General features: G+C 46.9%; 1 protein-coding gene across 2 annotated transcripts in view; it reads left to right on the top strand.

Moving 5' to 3' along the window:
- Nucleotides 1-24,185, top strand: part of LOC135378594 (neprilysin-1-like) — a 189,077-nt gene that overhangs the window by 159,316 nt on the left and 5,576 nt on the right. For both annotated transcript variants that reach the window (XM_064611656.1, XM_064611655.1), the window contains 2 exons: nucleotides 10,169-10,234; nucleotides 16,918-17,022. In XM_064611656.1, coding sequence (XP_064467726.1) covers nucleotides 10,169-10,234; nucleotides 16,918-17,022 — 171 coding nt within the window. The remainder of the gene's footprint in view (nucleotides 1-10,168; nucleotides 10,235-16,917; nucleotides 17,023-24,185) is intronic.

The following is a 24,185-nucleotide window of genomic DNA, read 5'->3' as shown; positions in this document are numbered from 1 at the left end:
GTATTGTAATACAGATGCAAAATACTGTCAGAATTCAGTATTATAATACCTATACGTAATATTAATAGTTCTCTGTCTGACAGCAATAACACTAGTAATACTTTATCCTGGAAATTTAACATGTATACGCGGTTTATCACGAAAGAAAGTCACAATCAGACAGGCCTACTTGAGGCGTTCATTATCTGCTTCAGTCATTTATTATTGAAGTCATTCACAATTTAACAGGATCACTTTCTCAAAGGGACTGTTCTCGAGTGCGCGTTTTTTTTTTTTGCATTACGCTTTCTGGATTCACCAGATGAGCAGAAGGGTGCACCGGGTGCGGAATATTACAATACGCTCACCGAAAAATAGACGAAATACAAGACCTGCAAGTGTACTCTAGAAAGCCTGGTGGAACGGTGCTCATGCAGTCAGTCCTAGCTGGTGCACAAAAATACATCAACGACGTCAGACGGCCATAATCTGTGATGCAGGCCTCGTACTATTCACCGACTACGTAAACAGATGATGACTTATTGTTTCTCTCGTCGAGATAAAGTTCCCAATTTGATGTGGAGTGTCTCGACGCGCTCGTGAATTTCGAGCAAAATTAACACTTTGCTCCAAGCCTCGCGTAAATAATCGGCCGTTAAAACTCGTGTAACCTACCTACACCACTGACTGGATGCACAAGCACTGCTGTGAATGACAAAAGCATTATAAATGGGATGACTGATTCTTACGGACGCTGACCTAGGAGGAATGCATGGGGGGCCCCAGTAACTTCAGGGCTAGAGGTCATTCTCTTTGGAGGAATTTGGAGTAAGCGCATCGTTTGTCATTGTTTGTGACCAAACGCTTCTGGAACACAGGCTAATCACAGATAAAGTGCACCGGTGACACTCCCCAGGGAATACTTCTGAAATGTGCTACACCTTTCAGAATATTACAGTACATGCAATTCTTCGATCTGAGTATTATAATACAGAAATACATTCAAAAATGAGTATTCTAGTACATAATACAAATACTCAAAACTATCACGGGAATAGTATTATAATACACAGTATTACCATTATTGGCCATCCCTGGTTTCACGCACAATCAATCAATAGAGGTTGACCGCATGACACGAGCCTAGCGAATTTCTACTCGGGATAACCCCCCCCTCTCTCCCCTAATTTGTTGGAAATCCGTCCTTTTGTACCGCTTTGCGTTGATGTTAATGATGATGAAAATGCTCACGCCCCTCTCCCTCTTCAAACCAGCAGCGACAAAAGTATCATTGTCAGCAGTGCTTGACGTTGACAGTGATATAGAGTGAAGTGTTAGGGCTCATTATCCGTTGAATCTACCGTGGTCAATATTTATTACTCTTGAAATGTTATTTGTGATAAGACGATGACTGCGCGATAATGGTTGCGAATGCTCATTTGATTCGTGAAACGCGTGTTCCATACCAAGAAGAAAAGTCATTTAATTCGCCGTGGTACCAAACAATAAAAGGAACAAGATAGAAAATTGGCCTAGTTGGTATGAAGTCATAACTCAGGGGCGTCAAAGCAACCTCGTAGGTTCTGTGTCCTCGTCTCGTTTTTGCGCCCCTTAGTCATGAATAAAACGAACTCTATGGGACGCGGCTGTCTGAAATGCCCAGCCTCATGAAGGAGCGGTCCTTCATCAGCAGTGACGCCGACGCCCATGAGCTATGGTCTGCTAGTGTGAATTGTGTGCTGAACGGCGGCTGCAACTGGGTCATGACGACGGGCCTCCCGAAAGGTGGCTACCAATGGCTTGGCTCGCTGCCGCTTCTCGCACCCTTAAAGGAACACTAAAATGCAAAAACAACTTGCTCTCAAATGAAAGTCCGTGTTTCAATTAGCGATATTCAAACAAAATCAGTTCACTCAACGCTACCGTTTAGAAGAAAAAAACGCAATGGAAACGGAGCCGCCCTTGGCGGTAACGAATGCTATCCCCAGGAGGCAAAGGTTGGCGGCATTCAATGAGAGAGCGCGAGAAGCGCGCGCACACCTATCGTGGACGTGTGGATTGGAAACAGGTCCGATCGTAGTGTTGCTATATGCGCGGCATGACGGCCACTACTGCATTTTTCAATGCCGATTCACTGCATTGTAGCTCATAACAGTGCTCGCGTCCTTCGGGCAGCGGCGCCAGTCCGCTTCGCAACCCGCAATATGTTTTTCACCGGGACTGGCCCATGGCGTGGCACGTGCAGCATGGACTAAAGACACCGATGTACGAGCTGAAGCCCGCTCACTGCTTAGCGTCGAAGCAAAAGAGAGTCCGACATAGGTTTGATGGTAGCTTCGTAACGGAATCAAAGTTTTGAATAAATGATGACAAGCACGAAATAACATAGCGTGTAACGTAATTTGAAGTACGCTTGTTTTTGCATTTTACTGCCTCCTTAATGCCATGTGAGCCCATGTGCAAACAGCATTTTGAAGCGTCTGGGAATACTCGCGATGGGCGAAATGGAAGCCATCCGCGGCAGATACAGGAATAGAAATTATAGGTAGGCGTGAAGAGAAAGAAATGGACTTCCTGAGACGTCACGCTTCGCATATATGATTATGACACACTTACGAGTTTCGCATTTTGAAATGTGGCAGCAGAGGCAACGTCCGAATGCGTACCCAGGACCTATCTTCGGTTTTGGGACACTTTAGAGGTTTGCTGATATTTTGGTTGATGTTTTTAATATGTTAGCTTTCTAGTCCACGCTACGCAAGAATCGCGGCGGGGTCTGTGTGTTTACCTTGCCTGGTGCGCATGCGCGGTGAGTGGAGAGGGAACGAGAGGGTTCGTGGAGAGTGCGACGCGCAACGCGGCCATCCTCCGGAAGTTGCCGTTTACGCAATGGTCCAGGGAAAATGGCGGGCGCCGAAACCACGTGATCCCCAGGAGCCACTCACAGCGTCTCTGCTGGCCAGCGCGGGAAAAAAGCTGGGGCCCAGTGCGCATGCGCAGACCGACCTCCTTTCCTAACCTCCTTCCCCTTCTCTCCTCGGGTTTTTCGTCTCTCCTCTCGTCCCCCCTATCCCCCCAGCCTCGTCCGTTTGTGGTTTGTCTTCGGCGCTTGCTGTCTTGCTGTAGAGCAACGATCATGCTGTCCCAAAGCAAACAATCAAAAAGCGATGATGTATGGCAAATCAACTTTGTTTGTCCTCGGGAACTGCCTCGAAAAAGATACAGTACATATCATTTTACGTCTTGTAACAGGCTTCACTGTTCACTGTTCTTGTGGAGCTGTAGGTGCTTCGACATCGAAGGGCAGTTCAAAAGCCAATGCTGAGCTATGTGCGTCGTTGTTGCCGATGGCTGCGGTAGAACTAAAACAAAACAAAAAATATACTGATGATCCGTAACTCTGCACGAAAATCACTGCTATGATAGGTAATCGATCTTGATTTCGTATTTGAACACCAAGGCATTCGTCACGAATGTTCGTAGATCACAGTGAATGAACGGCTGCGACGCGCATGAGGGGCAGCTAGCATAACCACACATAATTTGATTAACGGCATATCAGAAACGTACAAGTTACGGCAATGCACTGCACAATGAAACGCCGCTAACGTACTGCGTAACTCGTAAATGTTGTGCGTAATACACTTAACGTGATAAACCTGCATTACTTCCTTCAGTCACAAAAAAAGTAATCAAACTTGTCTTACCGATCACCTGCAGTACGTCGGAGAGAGTGCAGACTTCCTCTCTGACGATTTCTGCGTCCTTTGGAGGTGCAGGGATTCTATGTCATGTTCGTCTTCCCGCTGTTGCGATGATGAGGTGGATGTGCCATTCCGTTCTCACATTAGCAGTTCGCCACAATCTATATCTAAAGCATTCAAAACTCTCAAACTACCTCCTAGCGTCTGCGTGCACAACGGTTGCAGTCCGAGAGAACACGCTTGGCCGGACAGACGCGATGTCTCCTGTCGTTTTTCTCTTTCCTCCGTTCGGCTGCTTCCGTTGAGCGGTTCGCGCGTTCGGATGCTCGCTCCTTAGTCAAATGAATCTCGCCCAATGAGCGCAAAGGAAACCGACGCCAGTTTTTTAGACCAATGAGCATCCAAATATTTATACATATATTGCGCAGCCAATCAGAGATCGTTAGCGTACGCGCGCCGGTGGTGACATTATTTTGGAGGCGGCGCGTTTCGCTTTAGAGCCGGCGGCTGACGCGGCATCGGTATTCCGCAGTGCAACTGTGGTGGTCCACAGGTTCAGACGTGCCTGCGTGGCCGCACCATGGGCTATGAAAGCTGGGCGAAGGAGCGCCGGCGAAAGAAGGCTGCGAGACGACGACGCCAAGCTGAACCGGACTAAGCCCGAAAGGCTCCTTTGACTGCCAATGCTGTCTTGCGTTAGCGTTGTTTAGGATCGTGTGAAGGGTTGTGTAGCGTTGTAAAGGGGAGTTCCCAAATGATTTCCAAGTTTTAATGCTAACGCATTTCCATCGGATCCACCGACGGATAAAACCTGACTTTTACACCCCATTATTTTACATCTCAGCATAATTAAGTGTCATGCATGGTCCTGTGATATATCGATTTACTATACATAATTTTTTAATGGGAATGATTGACCATCGTGATACACGCTCTGAAGCTCACACAAATCATTGGTATTTAATTTTGCTGAAGTCTTGTTTTAACCGCCATTTTCGAAAGCGGCGGTAGGTTCTAATACAGGCAGAGTACTTGCATTTATGAACGAGATACCTAAGCCAATCCTTGACATCGAATTACGCAACCTGGAGGACGTCTGCTTATTTACTCCATCATATGTAATCGTGTCGAATGCCACGCAAATATCTTGGCGTATTATGTATTGTCTCGAACATCTTACTACAGGTGGTGGAAATTGACATGCTGTTCAGACAGAAAGTTCCATCCGGTAGGATTGCTTGTTGGTGTTGTACTGGGATTCAACAAGCCAGTTGTACACATACAGGCTACACCAAGTAGTGGGTTTCCGAAACTCACTTTCTTCAGTTCTTATACGGTGTCTCATTTTTCTTAAAGTACAGAGCGATAACGAGCAGTTATTATGCAACTCTGAACATCAGGCGCATTATCGCCGAAGTTCTTGCTATTTGTAAGAGTAAACCACTAAGGGATACAGAACAGGGGGGATAGAAAGGAAAGAAAAGGGCGAGTGGCATATAATGAAGCGATAACAAGTGGAGATGCTGGATCTGTTTTAGCCGCATTCTTTGAAGTAATTCATATTGCATCAAATACATTATGGCCTAGTTGACATCGTGCCCGTGTCTGATGAGGCAGTCACCACAAAAGCACGTCCTTCCTTCCCTTTGATACAGAATCCTGTCATACTGTCCTGTCCTACGAGACACAATCCTGTCATACCTTGATGCCATCCTGGAGATCCGGCCATCCTGTAAGATCCCGTAGTGGCGCGTTCCTTCCCTCCGAGACACAATCCTGTCATGCTTCCCTGTCCTGTCATACGAGACACAATCATGTCATACCGTACTGTCTCGGTCATCCTCTAAGATCCCGTTGTGACCCCTCCCTTCTCTTTGAGACACAATACTGTCATACTGCCCTGTCCTGTCATACGAGATGCAATGCTGTCATACAATGCTGTCTGGATCATTCTGTAAGATCCCGTAGTGACCCCCTCCTTTCCATTCGAGACACAATCCTGCATTACCGTGATGTCTCTTCATCCTGTAAGATCACGCAGTGGACCGTCTTTTCCCCCTTTCAAACACAATACTGGCATACTGTCCCGTCCTGTCATACGAGACACAATCATGTCATACCGTGCTGTCTCGGTCATCCTGTAAAATCCTGTGGTAGTCCCTCGCTTTCCTTCACTCTAAACTCAGCGACGGATAGGTGCCGTCTGATCAACTGGCACATTTTTAAAAAAATGTGCCACATGACTTCAAGGGGCATGCGGTGCCTGCGAAAGCTGCAGGTGTCATGTGCCCCCTGAAGCAACTGGTACGACATCCCTGCTGACGCCAGGAGCCACAGTGTACCGGACGTATCGAAGGGTTACTTATCCCCTCTTATACGCGACACACATCGCGCCTCTCGAGTTCCCCAACAGAAAAATTACCTCCACGCTTCGCAAAAAAAGAAAAAGCAAGGAAGAAAATGCTCCAAGCACATCGAACATGAAACACCAAATTTTATTGGCTTGCACATACCTTTAAATTGCATCCAGCACATCATCGTTTGCCGAATAGATTGCATACACGGTTCACTAATCCCAACACACACATATGGAGCACACGTTGCACGGACACAAAACTAATTCGATGATCCGATGCACCACGCAGTCCTCCAAACGCCGAACACACAATCCTCGAAACTTCGAACAGGCTGGCACTGAAAGCTCAATGAAGATCCTTAGTGACGAACACGACGTTTCCTCAAACGAAATGGCCGAGCAACAATTGTCCAGCAAGTGTCAACAGACACCAATTCCATGTGAGAAGCAGTTGCGATCTTTCACGCGTATGTGTGACCGTTGAGACAGGGAACAACCTGTAAAGAAACCGAAGTGAATATCACGCTGGTATTGTTCCAAATCCAACGTTAATGCTGGAATAGTACTCCATTTTGTAACTCACCTCCTCGCAATCGATACAGTCCCACGGTCACGTATAACAAAAGAATACCATTAACCTCGCTTGTAATGTACATCGTCGCTTCACCGATGCAGCCGATCCTCTCCTGCCGCCATTTGCAATGCGTCCACAGTCTGCAACAGAATGTACTTCGATTGTTAAGCACGAGTAAAACGCAGGCGTCGTACGATGCATCACAGCTACGTTGGCTTACCCTAAGCAAACATGAGACCTGTACTTAAAAAGCAAGGTCCTTCTCAAAGGCGAGGTTGCAACGCAGACAGCGTCAGGAAAGCGGGAAGGAACGTACGGCGGGAGGATACGTTGTGCCGTGTCACTCCTCACCGGCTGAGCGCGGAACAACGTAGTACGCTCCAACGAAGGCACGCATATTCAGCCGGCACAGGCATCATTCAACAAGCACACGAGTGCAAGGTTCAGGAGGCACACATATTGTTCAGCGGGCACAAAGCCGTTTCATACCAACGTGACGGCTTTGTACCGGCTGAAATTTGGCGATGAGGGTCGCTGTGCTTGCTATTTGATAACCGTAACGGCTGCTTCCAGACGGTTACGGCTGTGTATCGGCTGCACTTTCTGAGGGAACTTTTTTAACTGGCACATGTCCGTCACAGGATTTAGATTGTTTGTACAGCCATAGTACTCCGTCTCACCAAATCTGCCCATACTTTACAATCAGTCATCTGTCGGGGCACAGCCTCCACCTCGTAAAACCCCAAATGTCTTGCAGGACGTTGTGGGTTCGATTCCGACCGAGGACGCTATCAACTTGGTGGCGCGCTGGTACAAGTTGCTTTGACACTTGTACTGGAGCGGCGACGATTATCGCAGGACTAAACCTTTTGAAAACAATAAATTGGGCCACACTGCCGCAAGTATGTACCAACCCGCCCATTTGTTAACAAGTACAATTGCTTATACACGTCGTCTTTTCAGGGGACATTAAGAACGGTGTGCCGTGTACTCATCTTTGGGCACACGTGAAAGAAGCCTCAGGTGGGCAAAATCAATCCATAGGCCGTCCATCTTCGCCCCCGGCCCATTGTCGCGCCGTTCATGATCAGAGTTGTCTCACGACGTAAAGCAACAGATTATCAATTACAAGAGAGACAAAGAGACAACCCCATGCAGCAAGCAACAGACCTTGCACTGAGAAAGAGCTTGTGATGCCCTGATAAGTCATCCATTGTCACTGTCCGGTTACTAAGCCGTCCCGGCACGAACTAAAACTCGACTCAAAACAGGCGGTGACTTGAAACAGAAGAGTACCTCGGAACCGCACAAAGATGCTTCCGCAAGACTCGGGGCGAGCGTCAGCACGTCCATGTAAACACTTTCACGTCACCAGGTGTCATGTCCGCGACGAAGCGCTCCCGCGCATTCAATAGGCCGGTAAGCACAACAGTCGTTCCAGCTTACCATAAATAAACTATACTCCGTATTCTCCCATGAGGGCACGCACCGCCATCTATGGGAATGGATACTCGTCGGATGCTTGTGAAGCAGCGGTTGACACTATTGCAATCCCAATGAAGGGTCCTGAGGGATGTTTGGCATTGGTAGTTCCGCGTGACTGCCTGCTTAGCACTAGTTGATCCTGCTCTTCATTTTTTGGATGAGAGGAGTATTACGTTTTGAAATGTGATCCTACCTATGTCCTATCCTCCTATGTGAATATGTGATCCTCCTACCTGTGAATCCGATCCTACAGTTGGCAATACGACCTTGTTCGGGAAAATAAAGCGAATCGTATATTAAGGATATAGGGAATGGTAGGCGAAAAAGATAAGGTAGATGGGCACGCAAATTCTGCGACTCACCTAATCAGTCAACAATACAAGCATTTTAGCGCGGCCTCCCCTAGGAGACGGTATTCGTATAGCTCCATCGTACGCCACATCACCGATAGGGGACCGCTCCACCACGGACAGGAAATTTCAGACAACGCTTTCCCATGCAGTGCGCTCAGGGATACGAAGCTGCTATAAAACCCTATTGTAGCAGAAGACCACAAATGACTGAAGACTAGCCACCCTATTTCTTTTGTCTTTTTTTTTATTACGTTGCTAATGACGTAAAATGATGTGTCGTGTGGTTCTCTTGCTCTACATTCCTCCTTTCTGCTCTCCTTCTCGTCTTTCGTTGCTGTTTGTTGTTTTTCTCTTCTCTTTTTTCTTATTTTTGGTTCGCGTTTGTTCGAACGCAGTGGGAGAGTAGGTTGCAGAATAACGACGGAGCCTTGGCTGTTTTTTCACAATAAGTATTTTATTGAGCGGTACATGTTTATGGAAGCGACACGTGCACAGCATGTTTTCTGTAAAGAAACCTACATTACATTAATATTGACCCGGAATTTGATTGAAGAAGCCTGACGACGTCAGACTGCCACGGGAAATGACTGTAAGGTTTCTACCGGGCGCTGGAGCTCAGACGCTGCAAAATTAAAAATGGGATCAGATATACAGCTATACATGGTGAAAGTTGCATGATGAAAGTGTGCAATGTAAACACAAAGACAAAAGCTGGTGTAGAATGCGAGAAAAAACAACGATTATGGGAAGCTCGCAGCTATGGGATGTGTTGAGTGATCTAAGTACAAAATATAGTTTATTGCGCTGCCTCGCAATGATATTTCCAGGATGAATGCCCAGACAAAATTGGCTTTGGAGCTACAGGACATATACTAAGTTAACAACGTCGGATCAAACTTATCTAGCTAAATCACCTACAGTCACAGACTTACAGTAGCGTCATGTCTTCAGATAGCACGACGCGAGCGGTTACTTAATCATAACATGAAAACGATTTTGTTTTACGAAAAGAAATGTATCTACCATGATAACTGCAAAGCTACGTGATCGGGCACATAGTCATCAGGGATTTACAGTGGCTATTGTGCTACTTACCTCGAAAACACGAAGTGAATGCCGTGTTTAAGGCAACAAGCAATAGCAACTGACCTACCTGTCGACTGTGGTTGCCCGGGTATTGGAAGAACAAGGCGTTCAGACTCTCGAATCGTTTCTCGTTTCTACACTAAGAAGCAGAACAGAAATGGTATGCAGTTACGTTTCCTGGCGGCTGTGACTTTCCGAAGACGCTGATGTGGTCCGGTCAGCGCTTTTAAATTCAGTAAACATTGGAATTCATAGACAAACCGCTATACACGCCATAAGCCACCGAAGACGGACGCCGGCTACTCCGTGGAATTCGGTTCCAGCCGCGGCTCTGCCGACGCCCTGTCGCCTGTTTGAGCGCTCAAGCACATATTTGAAAACGACCAATCATCGTTCAAAAAACAAACTCATCCTAATGGGAACCTATCAGTAAGCACTAGTCATGGGATGTCGTCGTGACGTCACTTTATCCCGCAAATGAACTCCCGTGATTCGGGGAACTGGTACGCTCTCATGACTGATTACATTCTCTTCTTGGAGATGAATGGCAAGAATTAATTTTACTGCGTGTCACTGAATGTGAGAGGATTTCCACAGCGTTTTCGCCTGCTAACGTTCTGTTCTCCCGCAGCTGCCAGGGAAGATGTGGCTTGGAGAGAACATGGCTGACAATGAAGGCCTCGTCGCCGCATTTAAGGTATGACTGCGACGTCGGATATCTTGTGGGTTCCAGGCTAAGGTGTTGAAAGTATGTTCTTAAAAGCTGCATCAGGTTTGCTTTCATCAGTATGGCGAAATCCAGCCCACTGACGCGCTGTCCCAAAAGCACTTCTAAATGTTTTGGACACCGTAGAACTTCGGTTCTCACTGTAAAGCGACCCAGTATTCAACTTCATCACATTATGGCAGACAGTGGAGCGGAGTATCGCCCCGGGAGATGAAACTCCGCGATCATCATTACTAAAAGAGACTGCTCTTGTTGTTTTTCGTAACCGTTGTTGGTTAACTGCTGCCATGTTGAAAAGACTGCGACCACATGTGTGGGACATACGGGGTGTTCCAGCTAAATGCGAACTTATTTCTTTAAACATATATATATATATATATATATATATAGATTAGAAGCTTAGGAGGGCGGTTGACCACGAGAATGAAATAAGCAGGAAAAATCAGAAGACGACAAAGAGCTTACAGGAAAACACAAAGGGGAGTTTATTAACACATGTAGGGATAGGGGTCGACGTTTCGGCAGTCAGCGCTGCCTTCGACGGGACTGGGGTTTGGTGACAAGAACAAGCTTTATATATGGGAGAGGGTTATGTACAAGGGAAAGAGAGCAGCGCATGCGCTTTTGTCATGACTAACATAGGTTGGTGACTAAGGTCCTCAAGGTCCTCAAGGTTCCTCAAGGTCCTGCTGCACAGACCCGGTCATTCCCCTTTCACTTAGTCACCAACCTATGTTAGTCATGACAAAAGCGCATGCGCTGCTCTCTTTCCCTTGTACATAACCCTCTCCCATATATAAAGCTTGTTCTTGTCACCAAACCCCAGTCCCGTCGAAGGCAGCGCTGACTGCCGAAACGTCGACCCCTATCCCTACATGTGTTAATAAACTCCCCTTTGTGTTTTCCTGTAAGCTCTTTGTCGTCTTCTGATTTTTCCTGCTTATATATATATATATATATATATATATATAGGGTGAGGTAAAAGGATTATCAAACGGCCACGAAGTTTTACAGAAGTTCAAAAAAAGACGCGGAAACAGATTTTAGGGAAGTTAAAAACACTAGTTTATTACATGGGGAGACGTTAAAAAGTAAAATGGGCAAGGGGTCGACGTTTCGACAGTGGCACTGTCTTCGTCAGGACAAAAGATGCGTAGCTGATTACACATTTCTTAAATAGGTTTGCTACATGACGTCATAATCGGTACGGGCACGCCACAGGCGTTTGTCAGTGAGTCAGATTCGGGAATATTCCAGAAGGTCAAGTCCGGGTGGTGATGTCATTCGCCGTAGGTCACTGTCCGCTTTGGGGAAAATTCCGGGCAGGGTGAGCGGTGCTTCAAACTTTGCTGAAAAAGAAAAAAAAAGGAAAGAAAAACAGAAGGGAAACGAAAAGGAGGAAGGTGTAGCTCATCTAGGCGGCCAAATTTCTTACCCTTGAAAGTGCTCCCAGATCTTCATTAATGGTTGATTGGAATTTGTAAATGAGATAAGATTCGCGTTGTTCCCTGCACCGATCCGAGCTAAAATTTGACTGGAGAATAAAAAGTGACACGTTATTTAGTGAATGACCTGGTTGTTTGAAATGGCGAGAGACCGGGAGGTTTGGCTTTTTGGTAACGTCAGATCGGTGGTTGTTGAACCTGATCCGAAATGATGTTTTAGTCTGACCTACGTATTGTGCTTGACACATGCCGCACTGAATGACATAAATGACGTTAGATGAATTACAGTCGAAGTCACCATTAATTTTGACGGAAAAATTGGAATTAGTACTTTTAAGTACTTGGGTGCTTTGCATTAATTTGCATATTTGACACCTTCGACCATCGCACGGGTGACAGCCGTTTCCTGGATGCGCTGCTTTGCTAACTTTAGAGCTAACTAGATTATCGTGCAGGTTGCGTCCGCGCCTGTAGGTTACCCGCGGTGGCTGAGGGAAAATTTGTCCCATGCGCTCTGATTGGAGAAGGATACTATGATGACGGTTTAGTATATTGTTAACGCTTGGAATATTGCTGCTAAATGTTAAGATGAGGTTTGCGGAACCATTATCTAACACGCGTTTGTGGTTTTCGAACAGGGATTTGCGATCTGCTTTGCGGGCTTTGTTTAGAGCGTCGTCAACTAAGCTAGGTGGAAATTGACGACCGATGAATGTTTCCCTAAGTTGAGCTAGATTTCTGTCCAAGTCATCGTCACTGGAACAGATTCGCCTGTATCGAAGTGCTTGGCTGTAAGGGATGGCAAGTTTAGTATGACGCGGGAGACAACTGTTAAATGCTAGATACTGTTGAGAGTCCGTAGGTTTACGGAACAGGTTTGTGGAGAAGGCCCCGTTGGTTAACTTTACTTGGACATCGAGAAAGTTAACAGTTAAAGGGGAATAAGAATGGGTGAACTTGATGGCCGGATGTGCTTTGTTAAAGTCGCTGATAAATGTGATTAGGTCATCTTCTGAGTGTGGCCACACCATGAAGATGTCGTCGAGGAACCGCTTGTAAAGCGTGGGCTTCTTCAGGCGCTTAGACAGAAATTCTTCCTCTAGAGCTCCCATAAATATATTTGCATAGTTAGGTGCCATTTTTGTACCCATAGCCGTGCCATGAACTTGCAAGTAGTGCTTACCGTCAAATTCGAAGTTGTTATTTTTCAGAATAAGATTGAGAAATGTGCATAGGACACAAGGGTCGTATGAGGTATCAGAATATTTTGAAAATGCCCTTTCAGCTGCAGCAATGCCATCCTCGTGGGGGATGTTAGTATATAGAGAGGAAACGTCTAGCGTGACTAGCAAACTGGAAGAAGGAGGCTGACATTCACTTAGAACTTGAAGAAAGTGATTGGTGTCCTTAATGTAGGATGGTAGTTTAGGAGGTATATCTTTAAGAAGGTGGTCAACAAAGCTTGAAATGTTCTCGGTAGCTGTACCGTTGCATGAAACTATTGGGCGCCCTGGATTTCCAGGTTTATGGATTTTAATGGATGGAAAAGCAAGTAAAAAGATAGATTCCACCCTATACGATTATCTACTCCCCAAAGACCCCGCAGCGGGCAGGTTTTATATGCTCCCTAAAATCCATAAACCTGGAAATCCAGGGCGCCCAATAGTTTCATGCAACGGTACAGCTACCGAGAACATTTCAAGCTTTGTTGACCACCTTCTTAAAGATATGCCTCCTAAACTACCATCCTACATTAAGGACACCAATCACTTTCTTCAAGTTCTAAGTGAATGTCAGCCTCCTTCTTCCAGTTTGCTAGTCACGCTAGACGTTTCCTCTCTATATACTAACATCCCCCACGAGGATGGCATTGCTGCAGCTGAAAGGGCATTTTCAAAATATTCTGATACCTCATACGACCCTTGTGTCCTATGCATATTTCTCAATCTTATTCTGAAAAATAACAACTTCGAATTTGACGGTAAGCACTACTTGCAAGTTCATGGCACGGCTATGGGTACAAAAATGGCACCTAACTATGCAAATATATTTATGGGAGCTCTAGAGGAAGAATTTCTGTCTAAGCGCCTGAAGAAGCCCACGCTTTACAAGCGGTTCCTCGACGACATCTTCATGGTGTGGCCACACTCAGAAGATGACCTAATCACATTTATCAGCGACTTTAACAAAGCACATCCGGCCATCAAGTTCACCCATTCTTATTCCCCTTTAACTGTTAACTTTCTCGATGTCCAAGTAAAGTTAACCAACGGGGCCTTGTCCACAAACCTGTTCCGTAAACCTACGGACTCTCAACAGTATCTAGCATTTAACAGTTGTCACCCGCGTCATACTAAACTTGCCATCCCTTACAGCCAAGCACTTCGATACAGGCGAATCTGTTCCAGTGACGATGACTTGGACAGAAATCTAGCTCAACTTAGGGAAACATTCATCGGTCGTCAATTTCCACCTAGCTTAGTTGACGACGCTCTAAACAAAGCCCGCAAAGCAGATCGCAAATCCCTGTTCGAAAACCACAAACGCGTGTTAGATAATGGTTCCGTAAACCTCATCTTAACATTTAGCAGCAATATTCCAAGCGTTAACAATATACTAAACCGTCATCATAGTATCCTTCTCCAATCAGAGCGCATGGGACAAATTTTCCCTCAGCCACCGCGGGTAACCTACAGGCGCGGACGCAACCTGCACGATAATCTAGTTAGCTCTAAAGTTAGCAAAGCAGCGCATCCAGGAAACGGCTGTCACCCGTGCGATGGTCGAAGGTGTCAAATATGCAAATTAATGCAAAGCACCCAAGTACTTAAAAGTACTAATTCCAATTTTTCCGTCAAAATTAATGGTGACTTCGACTGTAATTCATCTAACGTCATTTATGTCATTCAGTGCGGCATGTGTCAAGCACAATACGTAGGTCAGACTAAAACATCATTTCGGATCAGGTTCAACAACCACCGATCTGACGTTACCAAAAAGCCAAACCTCCCGGTCTCTCGCCATTTCAAACAACCAGGTCATTCACTAAATAACGTGTCACTTTTTATTCTCCAGTCAAATCTTAGCTCAGATCGGTGCAGGGAACAACGCGAATCTTATCTCATTTACAAATTCCAATCAACCATTAACGAAGATCTGGGAGCACTTTCAACGGTAAGAAATTTGGCCGCCTAGATGAGCTACACTTTCCTCCTTTTCGTTTCCCTTCTGTTTTTCTTTCTTTCTTGTTTTTTTTTTCTTTTTCAGCAAAGTTTGAAGCACCGCTCACCCTGCCCGGAATTTTCCCCAAAGCGGACAGTGACCTACGGCGAATGACATCACCACCCGGACTTGACCTTCTGGAATATTCCCGAATCTGACTCACTGACAAACGCCTGTGGCGTGCCCGTACCGATTATGACGTCATGTAGCAAACCTATTTAAGAAATGTGTAATCAGCTACGCATCTTTTGTCCTGACGAAGACAGTGCCACTGTCGAAACGTCGACCCCTTGCCCATTTTACTTTTTAACGTCTCCCCATGTAATAAACTAGTGTTTTTAACTTCCCTAAAATCTGTTTCCGCGTCTTTTTTTGAACTTCTATATATATATATATATATATATATATATATATAATTTTTCCGAGATGAAATCAACTGCAATGTAGCATAAGCCGAAGGGAACTTCTTAGGAGGCCATTACAAAACCCATAAGGCAATGCCTTAATTAACTACCAATGATTAACTTTTTAATTATAAAACCTGGGACGTTGTCCCAGTGATAACGTCTGGTCCCTTCGGTCACCAGATACTGGAGCCGTTTTCAGAACAAAAATCCGTTCGATAGATCATCCGCAAAGAAGTAGTCAAAACGCTATTTTTTTCTTTATTTTGTTTATTGCGCATCTCCACAGACGCGTCTTCCCTTCACTCCCAATGTGAGAAGGTGTATATCTTGTGTGTACCCTGTATATGTTGTGTGCGCAATGGCGTATCGCAGCTGCGTTTTAGATGTGGTACGTATATGCTATGTTCTTGTAGTGCAAACTTGCTGATGTAAGGTCATAATCAGTAACAACTACTGACTAATGTTACATGTTTTGCGTCAGAGCCACCCTTACAAAGTGGTCCAGCAATTTTTGAAGGTCTGCCTAGGCATTCCGCGAATGACATTAAACTACGCATCTTTACTGAAACGTGAAGGATATTCTTGGCAGCTTTACGGATGAGTTTAGTTAACCAGCGTTGGTGGCCTGACAAGGGCAAAGGCAGACGTTGCTATGGCCACACAAGTGCTCGAAGAAACAAAAGCGGGTTGACGACGATGTATAAATATCACATGCAAGCCAGCGCAGCGCGCCGTAAGCGCCCGATCGTGCAGGGCGACGCTGCACGAGCTACGTTGCCTGTCGTTCGTTGGAGCATAAACAGTCCCTTATTCTGAAACGGCTCACAATTTCAGTGCAAGTGTATTTCTATTGGTTCGGTTCATGCTTCACTCCATAAAGCTGCCGCATTTGTTATTGATTTTGGTCTAAAAACGAAGTTATCAAGCATGTCAGGACAGGTCGTATTGGGTATGGAGACATGTTGCTCCATGCCTAAGCCTTGCTTGACGGTTAATGCACGTGACATGCGCAATAACAAAAAGCTCAGGATGTTCTGCTCAAAAGTTGACAGTTATGAATTGTTGACGATTATCAAAGTTGACAATTATGAATTGTCGACAATTATGAAAGTTGACAATTATGAATTCCGAAGTGCAATTTTCTCGGATCATTTTGTGGCAACAAATGACAAGGCACACGCACGAAAAAAATGCGATCACGAAGCGAGAAATGCTTTTGAAACGTTAAGAGATGCATACTGCGTCGTCTTCTTACTTTCTGAACTGGATCCACACTTCTTTGTCGTCTCATTCGGTCAGGAATTTTAAGACCTAAACTTGCACGCACCACAGTGGAATAAAGCCGTCGGGTTATATCTTGCAACACCTGGAGGTTGCGCTTGTTTATTTGTAGTTTAGGATCCTATAGCTGCCATTGGTTACACCTGCCCTGAAAAATTGTGTTTTTTCCGCTTTTGACACTCAGCGCTTTTGCATGACAACGTGTCTATTGTAGGAGAGTATGAATCACACGGCGTACTTGTTAATGAATAACCACACTTGTGGATTCGGCCTTATGCATGTGCACCTTCCTTTTCAGGCCTATCACGCGAAGCTCAAAAAGGAAGGAAAATCAGAGGATGACGCTCTTCCTCATCTCGAAGGTGCCTCTGGTGACATGATGTTCTTCATATCCAATGCCATGGTAATATCCTCTAGAATTCCAGGAATTTTGCGCACAATCCCGACTTTATTTGGAACTCTTCAGTCCTTAATCATCGGCGCTTATCGGGTCTTTTTGTTTGTGCGTTTTGGATGTTGGTTGTGCTTTCATGATTCAGTTTAATGAATCGGTGTATGAATCGGGTAAGACAAGAGTAGTCGATTAGTACACCAGGCCCCATAGAGCACATTACGGCACTGGGCACACGACCAATGAAAATGCGACGTTATGAACATTTCGCACACCAGTAGGTCAATCAGGAGCCTTCCTGTTTGGCTCGCCCGTCGGGCGGTCCTGGCTACCATCGACTTCTACTGCCGGATTTTCAAGCATCACGTCCAGTTATTAGATATTCTAAGAAAATAAAGCAAATTTTGGATAAAGTAGCCATTTATTTAATGCGCGTACTTGTTCAAAGGCCTGGCACTTGTATTCACTACCTATAAAAAGTCCTCTGTGTTGCGCTTGCTGATATTGTAAGAAAGTTCAAACTCTGAAAACCAACACACGTGTTGTAACTCGTTCCGTTGTGAAGCGTTGTCGTGGTGGTGATGAAAGAGATCGCTGTTGTCGGCCTCACAGAGATTGGCAACGTCACGACTGACGTCCTGGGGGAATGTGCGCCCTGGGCCGACTTTCTAAGGCAACTTTGCTGACATATGTCTGAAAGCGTGTAATGAGAACTCAGAAAAAAAAAAAAAAAAAGAAAGCACAGCCGGCACCGGGATTCGAACCCGGATAAGAATTGTCGTAATTCAACCTGTGTGTTACATGTAACCAACGAACAGCTTTATTCTAAAATAATCTCGTGCAGGATAGCGACGAAAACAAAGAAAGAAAAAGATATGACAAAAAAAAAAGAAAAAAGAAGCCGCGTGAAACGTTGTTTTCGTCTTCTCCTGTTTCGTTTTGGAGCTTAGTTGCTGCTGCTGTTCATTAATTTCCTACAACACTAATTCCTAATAACGAGCGAGTCTCATGTGCGCATACGATTTCACGATAAGCATCTTCATTCGCTACTTGCAGCCAATTACGCAATACGGGGGGGGGACGGCAGAACGGCAAGCGGTTCTGTCGCACGTAATCCTACCTTTGTTGTCACTAGAGGTTTGCATGTTGCATACGGTTTATCCGTCGGCGCTGCATGGTGGAGCGACATGGGATCGGTGGGAGCCAGTCCGTTTAGAGTGTAGCGCGGTCCAAGGAGGGACAACCGGAAGCCTCGGAAGGTCAACCGAAAAAGAGATGTAGCCGCAGCGCACGGGGACAGTGCTAAGCTCGGTGCGCGGCGATGACAATGATTCTACATAGCACCCCCGCTTGAGGAGACTTATAGTGTCCAAGTGACTGTCTTGGGTGATGGGCTGGGCGGGGGATGAGAAAGTGGAGGGAAGCTTGCCAATTCTTCAGTACAGACGTCCGGATTCAAAACATGGGCCGGCTTTAGTCTGTCGTTAGAGACAGTCTCCTCACTGCCGTTGACCTTGATGCCGAACTCAATTGTTCCCCTGCCGAATTAGTCTGTGGCACCACGCTTCGCTTGCCGTCGGAGTTCTACGCTTCCCAGACCACGGTTTCCCCAGGTGACTCGGCTGCCTACCGAATTCGCATTTCTCTGCGTTGATGACGATACCTTGGTGAGCGAGCCCCTCGAAAAGTAGGCGAAGGTGCCGGAGGTGCTCTTTGGCGGAGGAGCTGGCCACGAGTTTGTCCTCAACGTACGCGAAAACGAACGGTAAGCCTCTGGTCATAGAATCAATAAACATTTTGAAGGTCTGTGCAGCGTTACGGAGTCCAAAGGGCATCCGGAGGAACTCGAAGAGGCCGAAGAGAGTGGTAATGGCCGTCTTCGGAACGTCCTCAGGAGCCATGGGGATCTGGTGGTACGCCTTCCGCAGGTCGATTTTGGAAAAGATGGTGGCCCCATGCAAACCAGCCGTAAAGTCATGGATGTTAGGCAGGGGGTAGCGGTCTGGAACGGTCTTTACGTTTCAAGCCCTGCAATCTCAGCGCGGTCTCCAGTCCCCAGTTTTCTTGGGGACCATGTGGAGGGCCGATGACCAGCTGCTGTCAGATGGACGAGCAATGCCGATTTCCAGCATATGCTCGAACTCCTGGCGGGCGATGACAAGTTTTTCGGGAGTGAGACGGCGAGGCGTGGCATGGGTGGGATGACTGGTGGTAGTTATACGGTGTACCACGTCGTGTTGCACCGGGCGAGTCCAATCGTGAGGTTGGGTGAGGCTAGGAAACTCTGCAAGCAGGGCTCCGTAGTCACAGCTCGGATTGGCAGGTTTCAGGCCGAGAAGACCATGGCGTGGGGAGACACAGATACGCGTGGACGAAATGCAGCGCAAGCTGGCAACACGCTTTCTTGGGCGCCGGTGTCCACGAGGAAGCGGAAGCCGTGAGATTTGCAGGCAATGAAGAAAAGGCGACCTAGGTGAGTGTTCTGGTGAATCACAAGTCGCCGTTAGTGATCCTCTCTGCTGTTTCCCGGCCAGCCGCAAGGGCTGGCGCAGTTGCGAGCAGCGGTGCCGAAATTGGCGTGGTAGAAGCAAGGCGGAAGTCAAACGGCTGGAGGTCGGGTGGGAGAAGGGGTCGAGCTGTGCCGTCAGGGGGATGGGCGACGGAATCGACGTCGGCGGCGTGGGCGCCTGCTCGACAAAGGTGAAGCGACTACGTCACATAACCGTCGAATTTGTTCAGTGAGCGTGGTCAAGTGAGAGGAAGAGTGCTGAGCGGTGACTGGGTCTTGAGAGGGTGCCAGAGCAGCTACCGGAGCTGTAGAAGCCGAGATGGTGGAAGAACTGACTTCAAGAATCTTGTCGGCAAGCTTGGCCAGTGCTGCGATACCAGGTCAGAGGCGGTGGCCAGGACCATCTGTACATGGCTGGCAAGGCGCTTCTGGAACAGCTCCCTCAACAGAACCCGATCGATGGTCGCGGCGCGCGAGCCGAGGAGGTTCTTCATATGCCGAAGCATCTCGGATGGTCTTCGGTCGCCGAGCTCTTCTGCGTCGAGCAGGAGCTGTAGCCGCTTGCACTCGGAAGCCATTGTGCGTTCAACGAGCGCGGTCTTGAGAGTGGTATAGGGCTCGGTGGGTGAAGGGTGAAGGAGCAAGTCAGAGACTTCCAGCGAGATGTCCGGAGGCAGAACGGAAATGACATGATAATATTTCCGTGTCTCAGTAGTGATGCCTGCGAGGGCAAACTGTGCTTCAGCTTGCCGAGCGGGCGAGGCGGGCAGGGTTCTTGGACCGCAAGCGTAGCAGATGCGGGTGGGGCGGTCGACAGCGGCGTACCGCGACCGGTACAGCAGCTTGATGCTCGGAAGGTGCTGCTGGTGGAAGCCCGAGGAGTGTCATCACGAAGAGTGTGGCGACGTGTCGTGGAGTGTGCGACCATTGCGACGTGAGCTGGGTAGATGGGTACAGCCACCTTGTAGTGGGGCCACCTTGCGATGAGTGGGGCCGCGGTGGATTGACGTCGTCGCCTAGCGGTTCTTCGGTTGAACGATCCACCGTACCTTCGGAGATGGCTTCGGAGGTGGGCTTGCAGGAATTTGGGATGGTATGGGGCCGAATTACGTCGAACATGGTGTTCTGTGTTCGGGTCACCAAATGTAGCGCGATCCAAGGAGGAACAACCGGAAGCCTCGGAAGGTGAGAGAGAGAGAGAGAGAGATTATGGTTTCAATGGCACAAAGGCAACAAAGGCCATAGAGCGCCAAATCTAACTCGGAAGGTCAACCGAAAAAGATATTTATTCGCAGCGCACGAGGATCGTGCTAAGCTCGGTGCGCGGCGATGACAATGATGCTACAAGAGCATTCGGGAACCGAAGAAAGGAACCGGGAGAATACACCTGGCGCCATCTTTCGTTACAAACTGCCCAGTTTGTAAGGCAAATAACACTGAGTATTTGAAGGCAGTGTAAAGATTATCCCCGAATTCTGCTTGTCTCTCTTCTATCTATGGCGTTAATTGTATAGTAAAGGTTCCTTTCTCCAGCTCTCCAAAAGCGCTTTGTGGCCTGGCTTTGACTGGCTTCTTGGTTGCTTCACCACGCAGCAAGTGACCATTCGACCGTCTGTAGCACGCAGGTTCCTGGAAACTTCATAATGTGCCCAAAATGGGATGGCGCTCAAACGTTTCCCTCAAACTCCAACTCGGACAGCATTCCATGCAGTTCTGCACACAATAGACTCGTCGTACGATATTATTCGTGTCGAGAACAGCGTACACGCGTACAGTCACATTAACTCACAAATAAGTTCGCGAATACAATTGTTTTCTCGACAAACAGTATTTTCAATCAACAATATTGTCTTGCTTCGGAACTATGCTGAAACCAGGCTCCCGAACCTGCCACAGAAGCCTATTCCAGAGGAAAGCCCACGTATCCTTCAGGGCTGAACCAATGGCTGAGAACTAGCCATCCTATTTTCTTTACGTCATGATTCAATAGAGAATGACGTAGAAGGAGCGAGGAGCGAGGCTTTCCTCCTTTCTACTCTGCTTCCCGTTTTTTGTTGTTTCTTGTTTCTTTCATTCGTTGTGTTCCTGGTTCGCGTTTGTTCGTGTGCAGGGGGTGTTACGGAAAAACGAAGAAGCTTTCGCTGTTTTTGACGCATGATGTATGACATTCTGCGGCATACCTTTATGCAAGCCACAGGTATACACACGATGTTTGCACCATGTTTGCATGTTTGCGACAACTAGATGTCATTAAAGAGCACTGAGGTGACCCCCGACATCTTCTATATTCTTTTTTAGTTTTCCGTTGCGGAGGGTTCTCCGAAGAATAAAATGAGTTCCTGCAAAAGAACCATGAGCGCGAGTGACCTAAAGAGCGAGCGGGGGGCCTCTGTTCCGCACACCTTTCACAAATCTTCTCCTCGCGAAAAGAGCGCATCGCAGACCGAGAGGACGTCGTGACGTAACATGATCCCATTGCACGTGATCCGTGACGTACAGCGGCACAGCTCAAACTTGTGTAAGTGGCGCATGAGCTGAGAAAAAAAGTAAATAAATAAAAAAAACGCTCGGGGCTTTCTCCCAGTCACGCTTTGATCGTGCCGGCTATCCACGGCTGCTTTCTCTTCCTGTTGTTGTAAATTCTATTGCGCGGCTATAATACGACGCAGAGCGGAAATATTTTGCATAGTGACTCCTGGTGGATCGCTTGAAACATGAGGCTAGGTTTTCAGCCATGTTAAATGTCACCTCATTGCTCCATTAATATCGCTCCGGAATTTGCCTGTAGGAGCCTGAAAGCGTCAGACTGCCTTGGGCAAGGACTGTGAACCTGCTTGCCAAACGACGTGTGAAAATTAGGATCATATAGGATCAGCTATGCATGGTGAAATTTGCATGATAAAAGTGTGCAAGGTGTCTTCGTATTCAGCCCGAAAAACGAAGAAGGGAACGATTTTGCTACGGTATGTTGGTTATAGTTACACCTTTATAGGCTATAGGTGTAACTGCATGTTGGTTATAGGTACAGTCACTGGTGCTACAGGTACGACCTGTGAGAAGCTCGCAAGCTCGCAGCAATGGAGTGTGATAACTGAGCTAAAGTGTAAAAAAATATATATTTTATAGCGCTTGCAACACAATGATCAATTCCGGCTGAATACACAGGCAAACATGGTTTTGGAGCTACAGTGACGGCTAGTAAGTTAATCAACGTCGGGTAGAACATGTCGAGCTAGATCACCTAGAATCACACACTTACCGTAGTCTCATGCCTTTTGACATTATGGCGCGAGCAGTTATTTAACGAGATAGCGAGAAAATGATATTGTTTTACGGAAATAAATATAATCTACCATTGTAATCGCAGAGCTACGCGGTCAGTCACAGCGTAGTCCAAGATACGTGAATGCGCGCATCCTGCTTGACAATCCTCATCAACAACAACTTTATTAGGAGATGATGAATGGGGAGTTTCATCACTAGGGGCGATACTCTATCCCACTGCTGGTGGTGATGCGGGAAATTAAATAATGATCCCTTTCACAATAAGGATCGAAGTCCTCTGGTATACAGAAAGCGCTTGGAGGCAGAGCGTTGGTGTGCTGGATGTGGCAATGGACTAAGTAATTTTGTGAGAGAAGGGGGCGAGAGTCCAGCTCCGCTGCTGTTCCGAAAGTATGAAGACGTTGTGATATTCAGAACCGTGGTCCCAACTTCATTCATAAACGCACATTGCTTTCCAAATTTCCATACTCCTTCGTGAGAAATTTGAGAAAAACTACCGGGCGGCGGTTCCACTTGTGACGTCATACTTGGAACTGCGCGGATTGGGTAGCCACACCTAGCCAGCTCTGCCTGGCAACCAGTTTGTGTTTACACTCCGTCATGGCCGCTGTATCGTGCTGAAATGGCTGTCACGAGCTATCGGGGACCACCGCACCGTTTTATCATGTTTCTTATAAGAAATACTTCGTCTTCGAGCACGTACTCGTTCTCGTTCTCAATAGCTTTGGTGGTGCTTTCTGCACGCGCAGCAAGTCCGCGCATAGTGCGCTGCCAAAGCTATTGAGAATGCGTACGAGTACGTCACACGTTAGGTGTTAGGTCTTGTTTGTAGCATGAAGCACAGTGTGGGCACAGAATGTCCGCTCACGACGGCCGTCGTTGCACAACGAGGCCATTCTGTAACGCTTGTTAAAGAAGACCGGCAAAACTATCTTTGAGGCTATTAACGACAGCAATTATCGCGGAACACACCCAAAACATTCACCTTCGCCCATTGATCTCCGCCATCGCATCGACGATTTGGCGTTAGCCAAGCCACGAGCGCGGCTAAGCCAGGACAAAGCCAGGATTGGTCAGGGTTTGCCGACCACAGGACCGCTGTAACAGGGAAATTTAAAAAATTGTTTTCTTAAAAACTACAAACAAATGGGTGAAAATTTTTCACATGTATGCTCCCTGTGCGGAAACGAGCGCACAGCCCAAGCGTGGCTCCATTCTGTCGCAGTCGAAAATCGTCGGAGCTGAGCTTTAAGGGATCCGGAGAGTACGGTTCGGGAAGGTTGGTAGTGTGGCCAATGGAGAATATGCTCTAGACCTTGTGTACAAGATGTGTAGATAGGTGTACGGTGTTGTTAGTGCAGCAATTAATATGAAATGGCTT

This window comes from Ornithodoros turicata, chromosome 1 (assembly GCF_037126465.1).
Source record: "Ornithodoros turicata isolate Travis chromosome 1, ASM3712646v1, whole genome shotgun sequence".
Classification (NCBI taxonomy): Eukaryota; Metazoa; Arthropoda; class Arachnida; order Ixodida; family Argasidae; genus Ornithodoros; species Ornithodoros turicata.
This window is presented reverse-complemented; position numbering and strand designations above follow the sequence as displayed.